Source organism: Chelmon rostratus, chromosome 5 (genome assembly GCF_017976325.1).
Source record: "Chelmon rostratus isolate fCheRos1 chromosome 5, fCheRos1.pri, whole genome shotgun sequence".
Lineage (NCBI taxonomy): Eukaryota > Metazoa > Chordata > Actinopteri > Chaetodontiformes > Chaetodontidae > Chelmon > Chelmon rostratus.
Window position 1 is genome coordinate 4,572,743 of NC_055662.1, and position 18,361 is coordinate 4,591,103.

At 43.5% G+C, this 18,361-nt stretch overlaps 1 protein-coding gene across 1 annotated transcript in view; it reads left to right on the forward strand.

Moving 5' to 3' along the window:
- Positions 1-8,263, forward strand: part of txnrd2.2 (thioredoxin reductase 2, tandem duplicate 2) — a 22,021-nt gene extending 13,758 nt beyond the window's left edge. The window contains exons 12-17 of the mRNA XM_041936267.1: positions 1,085-1,221; positions 2,508-2,603; positions 3,508-3,600; positions 4,940-5,011; positions 5,328-5,425; positions 5,994-8,263. Coding sequence (XP_041792201.1) covers positions 1,085-1,221; positions 2,508-2,603; positions 3,508-3,600; positions 4,940-5,011; positions 5,328-5,425; positions 5,994-6,117 — 620 coding nt within the window. The 3' untranslated portion in view covers positions 6,118-8,263. The remainder of the gene's footprint in view (positions 1-1,084; positions 1,222-2,507; positions 2,604-3,507; positions 3,601-4,939; positions 5,012-5,327; positions 5,426-5,993) is intronic.
- The last annotated feature ends 10,098 nt before the right edge of the window (positions 8,264-18,361 follow it).

Genomic DNA, 18,361 nt, shown 5'->3' on the forward strand with positions numbered 1-18,361 from the left:
TCTCTCTCTCTCTCTCTCTCCCTCTCTCTCTCTCTCTCTCTCTCTCTCGTTTTAGCATTTCAGCTGGTTATTGTTGAATACTTAATTGCTTGTTTTGTCTGACCAACAGTCCAAAACCCAGAAGTATTAATATCAATTTACAATGATATGAAACCAAGCAAAGCAGACTTTTGTCACATTTAAGAGGCTGGCACCAGCACATGTCTGACTCTGGGAATGATAATACCTACCAGTTTGATTCAGACTGAATTATCACAACAACTATTAGATGGAATTAAAACTTGTTACAGACAGTCGGGCTCCCCAGAGGATGAATCTTCAAGACTCTGAGGTTCACTGACTGTTCCTCTAGTGCCACCAGTTTTGGATGGATATTCAAGTTCTCCACAAGATGAACTCTAATGAGTTTGGTGATCCTCTGACTTTTTGTCTAGCACCACCATCAGGTCAAAAGTTAAAGTTGTCCAGTATTTTGCTTTAAGACCAAACACCTGTGAAACTGCCTCAGCCCAGTGTTGTGCTTCTTATCAAACGTTAGCATTCTGAAAGGCGAAACTAAGCTAGTGACCATGGTAAACATTACTTCTGCTAAGCATCGACTTGTTAGCGTTGTCTCTGTGACCATGTTAGCATGTTGACGTTAGCATTTGGCTCAGAGCACTACTGAACGACTGCAGAGTTTAAGTTTTGTGGCTTCAGAAATGAAAACAGTTGATGATGATGAGAATTGATGGCAGTTCTTTTTAATTAGTGGAAAAGTTGTTATCCTGCGACAGCCCGATGACAGTCGACTCTTTAACATTTGGCAATTCCTGAAGGCAGAGTTTTAGAGGTTTTTGTTCCAACTCTGTTACTGTAGGTGTACAGAGACCCCCCCTCGTTTGCAGCTTCTACCAGGCCTTTAATAACTCCTGTAATTCTTGAACAGGGTTTTGTGTGTCGGATGAGCAGCGGCAGCCTTAAAACCCCCCGCAGAGTGTGTTCTGAACACTGTACAGAGAGCCTCTCTCCTCTCCTGCACCTCTGTCTCTCCTGAGATGTAATGTAATATTCTCCTTGTGCTGTTTCCTCCCATTGAACGCAGGCAGAGCCCCTGAAACCAGAACCCTGGGCCTGGACAAGCTTGGTGTGAAACTCAACAAGGAGACGGGGAAAATAGTTGTGGGCGCTGACGAATCCACCTCGGTGCCAAACATCTATGCTTTCGGCGACATTGGCGAGGTAGGCATTGTGAACAGATGCCACACCTATCTGGAAACCCACTCCATAATGTTAGTCTTAATTTGAATTAAGGTCATTTGTGGTATGTCAGATGTAAAGAGTTGGATAATCTCTATATAAGGCTGTAGATTATCATATAAACCTTGCTGCTGTAAAATCAGCCATTTTTCTTTTGAGTGTTTTCCTTTCTTGTCCTCTGACTTCATGAAAACCCGACATGGAGAAGAGTTTTGAAGTGGAACCTGCCCCTTTCCCACAAACTGAGCGTTGCACATTTCATGAGGGTGACAAATATAGAAATGAGCACAGTTATCACACCAATTAAGAACCATTATCCGAAAGGTAGGTTATTTATTTGCACACACGTGCAAGACATATCATCCACCAGCAGCACTTGGCAGAAGTGTGAAGTGAGGCTAACCAGCCTTCATGTATTCACCTTCATTGCCATTGTGTGTTCACAGCTGAACCAGCCGTGTTAATACTAGTTCTACCTGCTGAATGTAATGTCAGTGTTGTTTTTTCACCACAACCAGCTGTGTCTTTCCTTCCTGCCTCCCAGGCCCTATGACACACACACGCTTTTTGATTGACAGTTCGCTTTGATGAGTAGCACTTCACCCCAATCTGTCTTTCAGCTTTTCACAGCAGCAAGGAGGCATTTTATTCTTCTTTTTTTTTTTTTTTTTTGGTTTTTAAGTTGGAGGGTTGATATCTGAATTTGTCCAGTGCTTTGTTGTTGTTTTTTTTGCTTCTCAGACAAGTGTGCCAAGAAATGCATTATAATGACGAATGACAGTTACTGGAATGCCAGCGCACACATCCACATGCATGCAGAGGTGCAGGAGATGTTTTGGACAACAGGATGTGCGGCGGTAATTTAACAGGTTTTAGTCATGCCTTTAGAATTGCCCCGCAGCCCCACTGTTTCCTGCAGCATTCATATGTGTGTGTGTGTGCATGTGCATATCTAAGACTGTGCCTTTGTCTCTTTTGGCAGACATCCAGAACAATAAAGGCAAAAACAAAGAAGCAGAGAATTTTTATGTGCGCTAGATTAGTTTAAATGTGCAGCACTGATGTCTCTCACTGGCCCATGGTCCATCCTCTCAGTGCGTTTGTGTTTACGCTGTTTCTGCACTGACTGTTAATGTGTGTAGTCAGAAATGCTTTAACCTTCAGAATGATCTTACTTATAGCAAGATCTTTGAAATGATGTGCGCCTTCAAGAAGTGGATGTTGATCTTATCTAATACTAAAGTCAATTCAATCATCTCCTGTTTTAGGGTCGTCCTGAATTGACCCCAACAGCCATTAAAGCAGGAAAGCTTCTTGCCCGCAGACTGGCTGGTCAGAGCACTGAGCTCATGAACTACGACAATGTAAGATAACACACACACACAGAGACACACACAGAGAGACACACACAGAGAGAGAGAAGCTGATCATTTCCCTCTGTCCTTCAACAAATTTGAGGCTAACTATAACCGTCACTGGTGTTTTGTGGTTGTACTCTGAAATAATGTAAACATATCGGCATTTACCAAAATATTGTCATCCTTCATCATTCTATGCAAACTTGCATATTATTTTTTATATATAGTAAAAATAGAAATAAACATATTATTATAGTGATGACTAAGACTGATATACTGCTATTGGATATTGCTTTGATGTCAAATAAATAGGTTTGAAGTATATCAATAATTTCAAACTCCCTCCGTGGTATTGAAATGCAAGACAAAAGTAATTATTACTCCGTAATGCATGACAACTTTCAGACCTAAATAAAGTCTAGAAATAGTCAAAATAGAGTTAGAGTTTATAGTTTATAGTGAGTTTCAACTCACAATTATTTTCATTGTCGGCTTATCAGCCGATTTTTTTTCATTTAATCAGATAATCGTTTGGTTAATAAAATGTAAAATTGTGAAAGTTGTCAATTATGATTGATCACAGTCCAAGGTGATGGATGTGTTTTGCCCGACCATTAGTCCAAAACCCAGTCCAAATATTTACTAACCTATGACAAGGAGGGGAGACTTGAGAAACTGGAACTAAAGAATGATTTGTCATTTTTGCTTGAAAAGTAACTGAAACAAATATTTAATTATCATAATGGTTGCAGAATTTTCTGTCAAACAACCAATTGATTAATTGTGTGTGTGTGTGTGTGTGTGTGTGTGTGTGTGTGTGTGTGTGTGTGTGTGTGTGTGTGTGTGTGCGTGTGTGTGCGTGTGTGTGTGTGTGTGTGCGTGTGTGTGTGTGTGTGTGTGTGTTTTCCAGGTACCCACCACAGTGTTCACCCCCCTCGAGTACGGCTGTGTGGGTCTATCTGAGGAAGAGGCTGAGAAGAGGCACGGAAAAGACGGCATAGAGGTAAGATAGATGTGGTGAACGTGTTGCTATAATCCAGCTGTAAGCAGTGAACTTCCAACTGGAAATATTCCCAAAATAAGTCTGTAGTATTTTGAATGAAAGCACTTCACGTGTCCACATTTCAAATTAAAATACAATAGAAAATTGGGAGATTTTTGTTATTTTTTGTTATTTTTGTTCACTTCAGTATAAATTTACTCCATAATGTTTTGCCATCTGACATAATGAGATATTTGTTCTTTTTTTCTGATAATATATAACATCAGTGTTTGGGTGTCTTAATTTGGAAATACTGTATGATTGGAAATCATACAGTATTTTCTGTGCACCCTGCTACTCTGTAAATAAAAAAAAGTGTAAAAGTCCTCCTCATTTAGTCAGTGTGAAATTAATAGAACAAGTAATTATTTTGATTGTTATAATTACATGTAGAAGGAATTATGTTTGTGAATTGCACTCTTTATAACATGAAGCTGCTGTTGCATTGATCTACAACTGTGACTGTAACAGTGTCAGCGGCTTGTTACAGCCGTCGACCTGCATAAAAGATGCAATCTTCCATAACCCATAAACAAACATTGACACAGGCATACAATGCATCAGCAAGCAGCCCTGTGTTTTACGTGCTTGCGTACGTGAGCGGTGTGCCAGATGCTAGCCAGCACCTGCACGAGGCCGCTGATAAACGGTTTAGCCGGCGAGGTGGGGCTCCTCGCTGTGACTGACAGGTGAGCAGGAGGCCTGATTGAGGTGTGTATGGGGTGATGACAGGCACGCTGAGATCTGAGGAGGAGCTGCAGCGCCGGCCTCCGACAGCTGCACGGCCCTCTCGACGTGTGTCGGCACGTTCGCCCGTAGAATAAAACACACTACACGCACGTTTTCAGAGAGGGCTTTGAAATCAATCGGTATCACGAGCGAGCATAGATGTTTTTCATTCAGTGCTCATAAGGTGTTGCGATTGCACTGACAGTGGTAGTCATATGAGTGAGAAAGTGGTCATGATTAAAGAAAACATTGTCTCATGCTGTTGTAAAAAGAACATCTCTAACATTCATGGGCGTTAAATTAGTAAAACTCATTCTCTCAGTAGATGTGCTGCATTGTCTGCAAAGCATTTTTTGTTTATTGTCCATATGTTGTTTTAGTTGCATTTTCAGAAATAGTCAATACATCACTTTGCAAAATGTGCACAAGAAGAGCTCATCATCACTGCTGGAACATCCCTCAGAGTTTTGGTTCGCACATGAATAAAAAGCAAAGATGACTGTGGTGTACGGTGTATAAGGATATCATTTCTCCTGTTGATGTGATGTCTTCTGTCTTTATGTCTGTGTAGGTCTACCATGCTTTCTACAAGCCTCTGGAATTCACTGTCGCAGAGCGCGATGCCAGCCAGTGTTACTTGAAGGTAGGTTTACACTGCAGACCTGAGCGTTTTTTTGTTGGCATTTAATATAATTTAGTTCTTTGTACAATATGTTTGTGTGAGACACACTATTTGTGCATGCATGTAGTTGAAGGACAGGAGTAGCAGGACCTCCTGCAGCAGGGTGGTGGGATCAGACCACTGTTTGAAGGACAATTTGAGAGGAATTGAATCAAGACTCGAAATAATACATGCAGTAGTTAGTTTGACAGCTAAAGCCAGACGTAGCTGAGGAAGCCTTTCGGAGGGTACACAGCTACCACTAACAACGCCTTAGCTAAGTTTTCTGCCTCCTTAGGTGGTATGTGAGCGAGGTGGAGACCAGAAGATCCTGGGTCTGCACTTCACTGGTCCAAACGCTGGAGAAGTCACACAGGGCTTTGCTTTGGGCTTCCAGTAAGTTTAATCAATTTAATTAATTTAACCTTTTTTTATTGCAATAATGTCTTATGGAACAAAAATCCCATCAATGATGGTGTTGAGTTGATGTGTTTCAACACTCTCAAAGTCACCAGGATGTGCAGAATGGAATATTTTTGAATGATTTGACTGTCCCTGATTGCTTTATCTCTCTCAACACTTTCTTACAGCAAACCAAACATTAAAATGTTTAAAACTGATAAAACACCAAAAAAATACTTTCTTTTGTCAGTTTTATTTGAACATCATTAAGAACTGCTGGTAGTTTACTAAGACCTGACTTGCAAGGCGTTATGTAAACAATGAGCTTAATCTCAGTTAAACCTTACTGAAACTATACAGCATATCACAGATAAAGTTTCTACAGCTTCAACATTTCTTGTCTCCTCAGCAGCCACTTTTTTTTAAAATATAGAGGACAAACTGACAGGGAACAATTAGAGGAAATTACAGGATTTGTTAAAGGAGAGTAGATGATCAGTCATGACAGAGTGTGAGTAAAAGCAACTGGAATGACCTCTATGTTTGTCTGTATGTGTCTCAGGTGCGGAGCCACGTATTCTCACCTGCTGCAGACAGTAGGCATCCACCCTACCTGTGCTGAGGAGGTGATCAAGGTCAACATCACAAAGCGCTCCGGCTTGGACGCCACAGTCACCGGCTGCTGAGGTTAAGCACCTCGGTCTGAACACTAGTGAGCACACAGGAAAGAACTTAGCCTGGGTTTTCTCTGCTCTTTCTCCTTGTCCCTCTCCTCGCTGCACCTCCTCTGCAACAGGCCCTCTTCATAAGCCAGTCCAGGTCATCACTGGGTGCCCAGGTTAGTGTCACTGACAGCTCATGTGACAACCAAGGCTGTGATTATGCCATATGCATGGAGGTTGTGAGTGTATGCTGTGAAAGCACAGGGCCATAGATCAGGTTAGTGAGAGCTCTGGCCGCAGTGCGAGCGTCTTTTAAATAAACAGGCTCATCAATCAGGATTAAGGCCCGCGCTCAGGGTTTTGTTGAAACCGTACGAGAACCGCGGACCGAGCCCGAACGTTTTTCTGAATAAATATTCTGCAAATATTGTTGTTTCTCCGGCTGTACTTCCTGTCCATTAGTCTTGGAGGTGACACATACCATACACCCCCACAAACCCTCTCCATGACACTGATGGATAGCCCCCGGGCCGTCGCCGCAGCGACACCGCCCCATTTCCCATGGACACACACAAACAGTCGGTGGGCTGCCTGTCAGTCAGCCAGCGAAGACCCGGCCAGGGGGCCCCGGCTTGTTTAGGGCCTACCAGACCCCTTCCCTTTCCTCCCATGCCCTACTCCGTCCCAATGCATGAAATAATACAGTGGGACTACAACCGTGCTGTCAAAAGCACAGCTTTGGCACAGGGCAGCCCTGCCCATTGATAACAGCACTCTGAGAGCTCTGCTGTAGCCGCACTACTCAGCCTCACCCAAAGGTGGCACTATTGCCCTCCAATTCTCCCTTTTTTCTGAGCTAAGAATGGAAGACAGGATAAAGTAGTCACTGGATAAAACATAAGCCTGAATACTTTCAGGTTGCACATTTAATCCGTTTAATCCCTATAAAAGATATGTGCTTTTGGAAGAAGTTTGACAGCAGACTGGCTTTATTGGTGCCAAACTGATAAGGGTTATCTGTTGTGTATTTACATGGATGGCAGGTTAGGGCTAAAGAGTCATCACCCCTGAAGATAAGGCAAGTTGTTTATATCAATAAAGCAGTAATAGACCCCCACGGTTTGCCAAAGTGCCCAAATGTTCAATCTGCTGGCTGTACTGGACATCTTGGGCTTATTAAGCAGAGGTTGAGAGAGGAGGACTGTCAATAAAGTGGGTTGCTACAGAAATCGGAGGCTGCTGGTGTAGTTTATTTTTATTTGAAGTCTAATCTGCCCAGTCTGATTAATGATTTCGATGAGGGGAGTGACAGTGTGCCAGGACATGGAGAGAGGAGAAAGAGAGAGAGAGGTACCAGGTTTATTTGGACCTGGGCCAGAGGGGAGAGCGAGAGAGCTGAGTTTCAGCCCTGGTTAGGGAGGGAAGGGGGATTCCTGTGTGCTCTGTTCAGGGCCGAGGTGCTGACTGAAGGACCCTGACCTCCGCTCAGCGGGAACAGCTTGACTCTATCACTCGGAGCACAGAGGGCTCACATGCTGCAGCGCTGCACGGCAGGGGCCTGGGGGGCACGGGGTGGAGGGGCGGCGGTAGGATGGCCAGGGGACGGACAGAGCCAACCAGCCAGCCAACCGCCACAACACTGAGCGGTAGCGGCGTGTTTGCCCAGGGTAATTGAGTCTATGTTCCTGTGCTTAACGAGCCACTTCAGAGACCTCAGGGTGGGCCCGAGGCAACGTGAGGGAAGCTATCGAGGCCATCAGTGTAACAGTAATGTCTGTTTGCTTTTTACACTCTACTCCCTTTCTGCTTTATTATTGTATACACAGTACAGCTGCTCACACGCACAAAATCAAATAGTATTTAATTTTATTTTGTCTACCTTGAATGATATCTGTTCATTGTTGTTGATCCGTCACTCCAGGCCCAAGTCTTGCCCAGTTCGCCTCAGCTGTGCCCCACAAGGGGTCAGGGTTCAACTTTCAGGTCGACCAGCTAATGATAACCTGCGCTAAAACCCAAAACTGGGGAGTGCAGGCCTGATGTCACCTGGCCGCCAACTTTAGTAGTTGTAAATAGAGAAGTGTAATTTTCCATTAAAGCTTTGTTATACATAATTTATATGTAAAGTAGTGACATATTGGAATGCACAGTGTCACCATTAAAGTAATGATGCCCACTGATTGAGTCTCCTGCATAACTGACTGCATGGTCGCTTGCATCTGTATTGCGTGTAGCTGTGGGTGAGTGTGTGCACATACACGTAGGTATTGAGCATGTGTGTGGAGGGCTGCGTTCATTCTGGAGAAACAAAATGTATACTTACTGCGACAGCATGAAAATCAAAAGTGGAAAAAAGAAATATGCATATGTAAAGTATAAATGTAAGGAAAAGTTCAACGTTTTAGGAAATATGCTAATTTTCTTTTCTGCCAAGACTCTCCACACCACTCTCACATCTTTATGGTAAATATGACTCCAAGGCCAGCAACTGGTTAGCTTAGCTTAGCATAAGGACTATAAATGGGGAAACAGCCAGCCTGGCTCTGTCCAGAGAGACAAAAAAGACAAATGGGTATTTCTCAAACTGCTGAACTATTCCTTTAAAGTAGGGGTGTCCCAAACAACAAATCCAAAGAACCACGGATGGTGTCAATGTAAATATGCACCTCTGTGGGTCTGCACAGGTTTATCTTAAACAACACTACATGGCTCGTCTTAATATTGAGCTGTGTCACAAGGGGTGGTCACACTTTGACCCGGAGTCGTTTCTGCTGACAGGCAGCTCCGCAATGCAGCCTGTCACTCAGCCCTCTGCACCAACAATGGCAGAAATTCCACTGTGTTTGTTTGGTTAAGGACAGAGCTCTCTGAAACCCCTGAACCTCCTCAGGATCCACAGCAGCCTCACTCACCCTGAGAGTGAAGCTGGTGTCAGTCCCAACCCAGACAGCGGGAGCACATTTCAGCCGCCATCTCAAGAATAGTCAGTCCCATTTAGCAATTGTGTCTCCTCTGTCCCTCCACAATGGAGCAAACAAGCTAAATCCACCTTGAAATGCACTTAGTAGAACATGTCAACATGTCAGGGTGCGCTCGGTTCTACGCTCCGTCTTAATCCAGCCCATTGAACGCTGACAGTTGTCTCTGAGTCAGACATTCACAAGGCCTTTGTGACTTCGGGTCTTGAGCTCTAGCAGCCACGCTGGAAGAGCGGAGCCCTCAGACACACGTTAAGACACACATGCTGGGTATGCAGCCCCACAGCCGGAGCGAAAGCCTTAGGAGGAGGAGAAACCGATACATACCTTGTGTAAACATTAGCGAAAAAATGACGCTCGGAACAGAAAAGGCTCAAGCTAGGCGAGGATTATCCTCAGAAATGAATAGGGGCCAATTATGACTGCTCTGTTGTACTGCCAGTATCTGGCTCAAGAGCTGTCAGCCTGAGATGCCTGTAGGGCCCGGACAAGGAGTGGTGGCTGGGGTGGGGGTCCTCAGGAGGACTGAGATAGAAAAAGGGGCCCTCAGACTGGTAAGGCAAGGTGAGTCTCCAAACTAGATTTTGGTGCTTTCTTCCTCACCTGGCCTCCCAAGTTCATGACAATTAGCTCAAAGAACCCACTGAAGCCATGCACTAAGCCGAACGGTAGCTCACAAAAACGGCCACGAGGGTGCTGAGGTGCTTTTTCTGTCAGTTCACAGACACCGCTTTCATCTGTGGGGACTCCTCAGTCCAAACACACATTTTAATCTTGAAGCTGGATTGTGACTGTTACTCCCCATCAGGAATGTCAAGGTTGTCTAGTTTGTTTCAAAGGTTGAAAGACTGCATATTTGATTGTGATACAACTGTTGCTTCTAGAAGGATTCAGTCAGCGAGTCACCTCCCTTCTCGACTTCTCATTCAACCACAAACAGTGAGGAAAAAGTCGATGAGGTCAGCTCTTGTCAGAGAGGGGTCCTGATGGTAGCCCAGTAGAGGTGAGGGCCTGTGAAATGAGCTTATCTGGCCCCTGATAAGAACAGGATGCCCTCAGGAATTGACTAAATTCAATTCACATGGCTGCTGCAGCGGCCTATATCTGAGGAGATGTGGGTGTTTGAAAGGGAGCTAGATGTAGTGCTGTGGTTAGGGTTTGGCCTATCTCGAACTGGTTCGGCCGACCACAGCCTTACGTAGAGCACCAGTGCCTGTGGCCAACAGTAACAAAGATGTGCTACAATGTCATAGTTTGTGGCTTCAATCCCCAGACGTCACTGAGAGAGCAATTACGATCAGCAACCTCAACTCCTAAATCATTTAGTCAGGTCTTTTGCCACACAGGAAGCTGTCTTATTACCTCTGGAAGCTGCACAGAGATTTATTGAGCTGATGTCTGATGACGGCAAACAACAAAGGGACACAGTTTGTGTGTGTATGCATGCCAAACCACGCCAATTGGGACAATAGCAGTCTGCTTGCAAAAGCAACTCAACACACTCTGATGTTTGGATCTAAACAAGACTTGTCTGGCACTCTATATTTGAAATTCTGATTATGTTGTTGCACTTCTAACAACCTCTTAATCATTGTCTGTTTGATCAGCTACACTTTTTTTTCTCATCAAAACAGATGACATGTAGATTAATTGCTCAATTAATGCTGTAGTTGTGTTTGTAGTTGTGTACATTAGCGCTGGAATGAAACGCTGCAGCAGGGCTTAATGTGAAAAGCCTGGCTTGAATGAGCTTAAGAACTGATATGAAGCTGTTTCATAATGAGATCGAGCAAATGGAAAAAATGCTACTTTCATTGCAAGGCGACAACAACAGGTCAGCGTTTTTTGGTTAGATTCAAATATCCCAAAGCAAAAACAGGTTGTCCAGTTCGTGTAGAATCACAAATGTGGACTATATATATATATATATATATATATATATATATATATATATATATATATATATATATAATTAATGTGCCCAAATACTTGAAATTGACTAATATCGTCATGTTACATCTTAGGTTGGCAAAAACTGCATGCATGTGTGCTGCTGTTTGACTCGAATCCTGTTCACGATCAGCACCAAGGAACAGTTAACTTTATTGTCTAACTGGTTAACATTCCTTTATGAAACTAAAGATATGATTTAGTGTGTGCAGCGATTACATATTATTGAACTGTACCTAACTCAGAAATGATCCTAATGTGGCTGGCTTCCAAAATTATCCTTGAATTAATGAATTAGAGACTTTTACATCAGTTATTTTCTACATTTTCACAGGCTGTCAGTTGAGTTATGATACAATTGCAGCCACTTTCTCAAAATTGTAAAAATATTGATCAAATATCAGCTTTTGATGGCTGAATTTGAGGACATAAGAATTGACATCAAACCCCACATTTATCAAACCCTGGTATTCATGAAGATAATCAGCTTAACAAGCTTCAGCCCAGAAAAACAAGCTACTTCATTACACTTCCCAAAGGTTTTCCCAAGCACTAGCAGAACAGAGACACCAACACCAACTCGACAGTTTCCTTCTGCATGCGTCTGCTCTGGGGCTCTGGTGTTATCAGCGTGAGTCACCTCACATAAATCAAAGTACCTTCCAGTGCCATGATGGCTTCCCACTCTGCAGCCAAAACATCTGGCTGGAGCTTGAAGGAACTGCCTGGGCCTGAGCGGAGCATATCACTGGCACAGATTGCACTTCCTGCTGCCGGCCCCGTCCGTACACATGCATGCAGCGAGGATACACACATAAAGGCTGAGCTGCAGAGAGGGTCTGGTCATGTGATGCAGATGGACTGCATGCTGGCCTCGCCCTCTGGCTGCTGTCAGTGCCTCTCTGATTGATTCTGTCTTTCCTGTTTAGCCAATAAAAGCTCTGTGTGGTGGGATGAGTGGCTTGTGAATGAATCACAAACACACACACACACGCATTCTGCACGCAGTGTGTGTCTGCTAGCTTAGCTGGAGCTCACAGTTTTGCCTGCCTTGTGTTTATTTGTTGGTCATTGATGTGATGAGAGATGGCTTGCGTGGTATGTTTTGTGTGTGTTTGTGTGTGTGTATATGTGTGTGTGCGGGGGCAGGTGGGAATGTGAATGCGTTGGTATGTTGACAACGTGAGCTCTCTTGCGTACGGCCTGTATTTCAATGCCCACACATACTGCATGTCTGAATGGCATGGTGTGGGTATACTGTAAGCCTGCATTCAGCACACATTAACGGGCCCTAAAAATAAAACCTTGGAGAGCTATACCTCTGCTTCTTCTTTCCAAAACAAATTCAACACTTCTGGCAGTTCTATAACAGGACTGTCACTGTCACAGCCAAACTATGGTACACACACACAGGCGCACGCAGAGACCAATGTATATATAACTAGCTCGGTAATTAGCCTTCACAAAGTAACCTTTGGCCTGAATGTTATCCCGTATGACAAATGAAGTAGCAGCAGCAACATGAAGAGTGGTCATTAGTGTATGTCGAGGCACATACTGAGAGGACGCATGGCATGTCTGGGCTCACTGATCTGGGTTCTGTCTGCCCAGTGGCATTTTTAGACCATCTATATCTTCATTCCTATTGCGTGCCAGTGGTGCACAGATGGCCTGAGCCTTTGCATGATAATGTACATACTGGCGGGTTGTGGAAACATCTATTTGTTGGCACGTAGCAAACTTTTTCTTTAAGAATAAGTAAAAACTTCAAAGCCAAAAATCTTTTTCAATGAAATTTAGCATTGAAAATAAAGAAATGCTAGTTACACGCCAAAACACGTTCTGGACCAATTTAGACCTTCTTTATAGCCTCTTCACTTAAAGTAAGTTTGATATTTCGAGAAATAAGCTCATTTGTTCCGTGTCAAGAGATAAATGAGAAAACTGATGCCATCTGTGCATTAAGTCAGGAGGTGATTAGTTTAACTTAGCTAAAAATATAGAAGTTTGGTGAAATATCTAGCCTGGCTGTCTCCATAACTTGTTTTTTTATTTCTGTTTTTGTTTAAATCAAATAAAGAATGCAATTTAATTAAGTCCTGAATCAATTCATTAATTCGTGATTAGTGAGGGTTTTTTTGTTGTTGTTGTTTTTTTAAAAACTTTTTGGAGAACTAAGGTTTTCCCTCCTGCTCCCAGTTTTTATGCTAAGCTAAGCTAATCACCGCCTGGCTCCATACTTTATTGCTGCATTCTTGCACTGTGGGTGCAGTGGGAAGAACAGGACAACCTCCTCTTATTCTGACTTTTTGACAGTTTGACTCCCATTGCTAGCATTGTTGTCACATCACTGAACCTAAAGTGGTTAGTTTCGCTGTGTAACATTCTGTATTTGGAGCTGTCCTTGAGTGACATCAGATACAAACTTTTAGCGTTTAAACATAACTACCAGAGACAGTGGCTTTTCAGGACTTCTGCCATCAGTTTGACACTTCTACGTAGCTCTTTTCTTCTAGTGGGACATAATGTAGCTGTCAGAAATTCCAGATATCTCCAACTTCGAGTTGCAGCAAGGAGGCTGACGAGAACGTTTTTTCCAACTGTGCTGCTGCTACTTACAGTCTGAACAACATGACGTGAGGCGAGGGACTCATTGAACTCTCAGGAGGAAAGTGAATAAATGCATTTCCCAAAAAGTCAAACAACTACAATCACTGTTCCACAATCACTGTTGATGTATTTTAAGGTATACAGTATATGCAAGGTTGAACATAGTATTTGGAGCAAATGGAATAGCTTGCATGTGACATTAGGACACTTGTTTCATTACATTTGTGTGTTCCGCATTTTCTGTATTAGTATAAAAGCAGTATAACTGGTGAGTAGGATAAACTTTTAAAAATGCTAACTCCTGAGTGTAATGTTCGGGGTCAGAGATAAGACTGCCTACTGCTCCCAGCAGACATGACCATGAGAAACAGCTTCATCACTGAAGAGGAGTTTCAAAAAGAACTGATAAGAATATTAACTTTAGACACTGGGTGCCTCCCCTTCTTCATATTCCGAGGGAGGACGGTTTCGTGGTGCTGATTGTGCCTGTGCATTGGGCTTCCTCCTTCCAGCTACGCACTGATTCATTAAAGTGGTGTTTTGTTCTACGCCTCAAAGTAAGACGGGCCAGTCACTCCTCGCCCTCCCTGAGATCTCTCTATTAACACCTGCAAAGAGGCCCAAGGAAAACATGAACTGAGGAGGCCTGACCATCACATTTTAAGATACCTGCACATTCAACACATACTCCCATAAACAGTATCTTCTCTTTCTCCTCTGATGACATGTAGAAAGTTCATAAAGTTGCACACATACATTTATTCTTGCATCCAACTGGTATTAAATGCCATATTTGAGGGAACATTGAAAGGACCCCCATCCTGTTTTGTTGTTAAGTGGTGTTTTTTTCTTATTCCAATGGATAATATCTAAAGCATAGAAGAAATCTAGCTTGACACCACTCTCATGTCTGTGTTTCTCATCATGTCACATTGGTCATACCGTGATTATTATTATTATTATTATTTTGTCATCCTCCTTGTTGTAATTCCAAGTTGGAGATATCTGGAATTTCTGTCTCAGCATGAAAGCAAATCAATGAATCATTACCTGACCTGTCAAGTGAATTATTCCTTGTAATGGTGGACTTTCCCACAGTAATGGTACCTTGAAGGCATCAGCGCACTTTTGCAATGCTTCGAGGTGTACAATGTGAGTACAGGAAAGACGTGAGGGACTGTGTGTGTATTCATCCCAGAGCTCTTCACAGCAGGACAACCACACTACAAGCTGCTGAAGGTGAAGGTGGGATGGCTGTGGGGACCTGAGACTGTGTTTGTGTTTGTGAACATTTTGAAAAAATACCTGTTTGGACTTGATCACTGACCACAAGCCCCTGGTGCCCTCACGAACAGTAAAGACCTCGACAATAACTCGATAAGGTGCCAGAGGCTGCTGATGGGACTGATGTGCTTTAATGTAGAGGCTGTGTCCACACCAGGACAAAGACATTAGCAGTAGCCAATGCTCTTTCCACGGGCCTAGTACAAACTTTTAGACATGAGATGTTCAGAGATCTGTGTGAGTAAAAGAGGAAGGTTTATCTGGTAGCGTCAGGCTACTGCTCCAGGTACTTAGAGGTCCTGCACCTACCCGTCCCAACCAGTAGCCAGATCATAGAAACAGCCACCTTTGCGCAGGATGGTGTTCCAGAAGTGCTAGTAAACGATAACAGACCTCAGCTAGTTTCAGAGGAGTTCACTTAACATCTACTCCACATCATGCTTAGAGTAATGGAGGGGCCACGATGGCTGCACAGGTAGCAAAGGGGATTCATAGACAGGAAGACCCCCTCCTGGCTCTGATGATATACAGGACCACGCCTTCTTCCTCTACCAGAGTCCGTACTACAGAGCAGCTGATGGTTCAGAAATTCTGACAACTTTATCCACCCTGTCTGATAACTTGGACCCAAGCCGGTCAGACATGGAAGAAATCAGGTGAGCAGATGCAACCTGTAAGCAGAGATAAGTATACCACCACAACTGCAGGAACAGGGTCAGGAATCTACTCTCACTACTCTCTACTGAACCTGGGGGACAGTGTTCTCATGAAAGTGGACAGAAGGAGCCAGTTCCACTCCTAGATTATACGTGGTGGACACAACTCAAGGAGGGCTGTGTGTGTTAAATTTGATTCGATTTAGAGAAGATTAGCACGCCTCTCATCACTAGATGACACCCATACTTACAAGACCGACATCATCTGTTAAGTGCACCCACAGTACCAACACAAACACACACACAAGTGACAACTACTGTTACTTGCTTAGGTTGAGTGAGTAAACCAGCACCTCGGCTGGACTTGTGGAAAAAAGAAATGGGAAATCAGTTAAAAGAAAAACACAGCAGAGAAAAGAGATTGTTACTGGGTCAGTGTTAAAGTGTGTTACAAAAATGTTGAGAATATATCTTTGAGGGGGAGATGTAATGTATGAAATTTCCCAGAGCAATGGTACCTTGAAGGCATCAGTGCACATCTTGCGATGCTTCAAGGTACGAGGTCTTAATGTGGGAAACACAAGGAAGGACTGTGTGTGTTTTCTGTGTGTTGACTGTTACATAAAATGCTGCTGAGCTTTCAGAGTTTTCTGAGTAGCAGACATTACATTCCTTTAATGAACTTTGTGGGACTTTTGATTGAAAAAAGGTCAGATGTACAGTTTAGTATTGAATATACTTACTCCGTATGGTTAGCTGACTCTTTACTTATTCTAATTAGTGAACTTAAGTTTCACATTTAGAAACCCCTAGAGAAGTATTAGGGGCTCTGTGTCATTGTATGTCGGTGTGTATATCAGTGTGCCCTGTCTGTCAGTAAAGAAGATTCCTGCTCATTATGTTGTGGCTCTCTCTGTCCACACTACAGTATGTAGTGAATGCTTTTATGGTCGGTCCATGGACTTAAAAACAGTGTCTCGTGTTGGAGTTTTGCCCTCCAGTGTGTGCAGTGCAGCCCTCTACCTCTCCATGATGAGAGAGGAGCCTGGTCGCTCTCCCATCTATTTCTATCTCCCTGTGGTCTGGCTGCTGCTCAGGCTGACCCACAGCCTTTCTAATTTGGTGATGAGCTGTAAAGTGACCTGCCTGCCCCCACGGCCTGGCGGCTGGAGCGAGAGTGGGATTCCAGGGATTTCCTTACCAGGCAGTCTCTTGGGTTGGATGGATGATACGGCATGCACACCTCAACCCTGTCACCTCCCCCCACCCTCTCCACCTCGGACCCACAGGGAGACCAAGGCTATATAGCTCTCAAGTGCACCCTGTGCACCCTGGCATTGTCCCGTACACCCTCCCTGCCTGGGTAAGCTGAGATGCCAGGAATAATTGATGATGATGTAGGCCATGGTATCTGTCCAGGCAGGGCAGCGGACACTTTCTCCCACCTCCTGCTGAGGGGTTACCATCCTGCCACCTCCATTTGCACTAATTGGTTTAAACTTGCTGCGGCTCTACAACTGCAACTCACCCTTTTCATGAATTTCATTAAGTGCTTATGTATTTCATCCAGCTCATTAGTAAATTAGATACGATGGTGATCCTCCTCGACTCAAAATCCAAAACACTGTATTTAGTATAATTTCAGTATGTGTGTCTAACAGGTGAAAATTTAAGTAAGTGGTTTCATGTGTAGATTTAAGTTAATGTGCTGCACCCCAGTGATACACCAAGTACTAGGACTGGGGTGTGTCCATGATGAAGGCTGCTTAGGCCAAAATGTTACTATTTGCTTGCCAAAATAAGTGTCCTTTAAAGTTAAATGAGTGCTATCTTTAATCTTCTGTCTTTTTTTGTTCCTTGGACTATTAGATTATATTGGTCTCTAACCCACTGCGCTCTGCATGCTATGCACCTTCTCCCACTGAACCACCTGTACTCCTTATTGTTTCATTTCAGAGTGCATCAGGGGGACTGGCTGACTCTAATCCATGGCCACAGAAGAGGTTTAAATCACTCTGGTTTCATCTAATCTTCCAGCTCAGACCTAGCCGAGCTTGAAACCCGCTTTCTCCATGATAGGAATGGACAAATAAAGGTCTCTCCCAGCACACCCATGAAAGGGGCCTGTGTGCTCTGTGGATTAGGGCCCTGTGTTTTCTCTGTCTCTCTTTCTCCATTAGACTGAAAAGGATGAAAAAAAAATAAAGACTCTCCTGTTCGTGCAGCATTGCAAGGATTTGCAAGTTCTATAGTTATATCTCAGTTGTGATGGGTTTTTAGGTAGTCGGCGTTTGGTAGCCCATTACAAAAGGAGTAGGAATTCAACAAAGCATATATCTGAAGTGTTAGTATAAGTGTTAGTAGTCTCAATTCTCCACTTTTTCTCTTCTTTTCTCTTCTCTTCACTAGAGAATATAAGTGACAATCTCACAACAGTCATCATAATCAGTATATTATGTTATGTATTGTGTATATTATATATCAGAGTCCTGTGCTGCTCTTTATTTCTTTATTTATCCAACTGACATTTTTGTTCACCTATTCCATATTTTCTTAGCCTCGTTTTTAAAAGACACTTCATAACACACACACACACACACACACACACACACACACACACACACACACACACACACACACACACACACGCAGGCAGACAGTCACTCCAGTGGAGAGAATGAGAGGGACCGCTGGCTGAGCAGAGAGAGTTGACTCTTCTATGCAGGCACTTTCACGGGCAGCTCATCTCTTGTAAATAGAGGTCCTTCAGCTCCGGCGCATGTTTTGTAT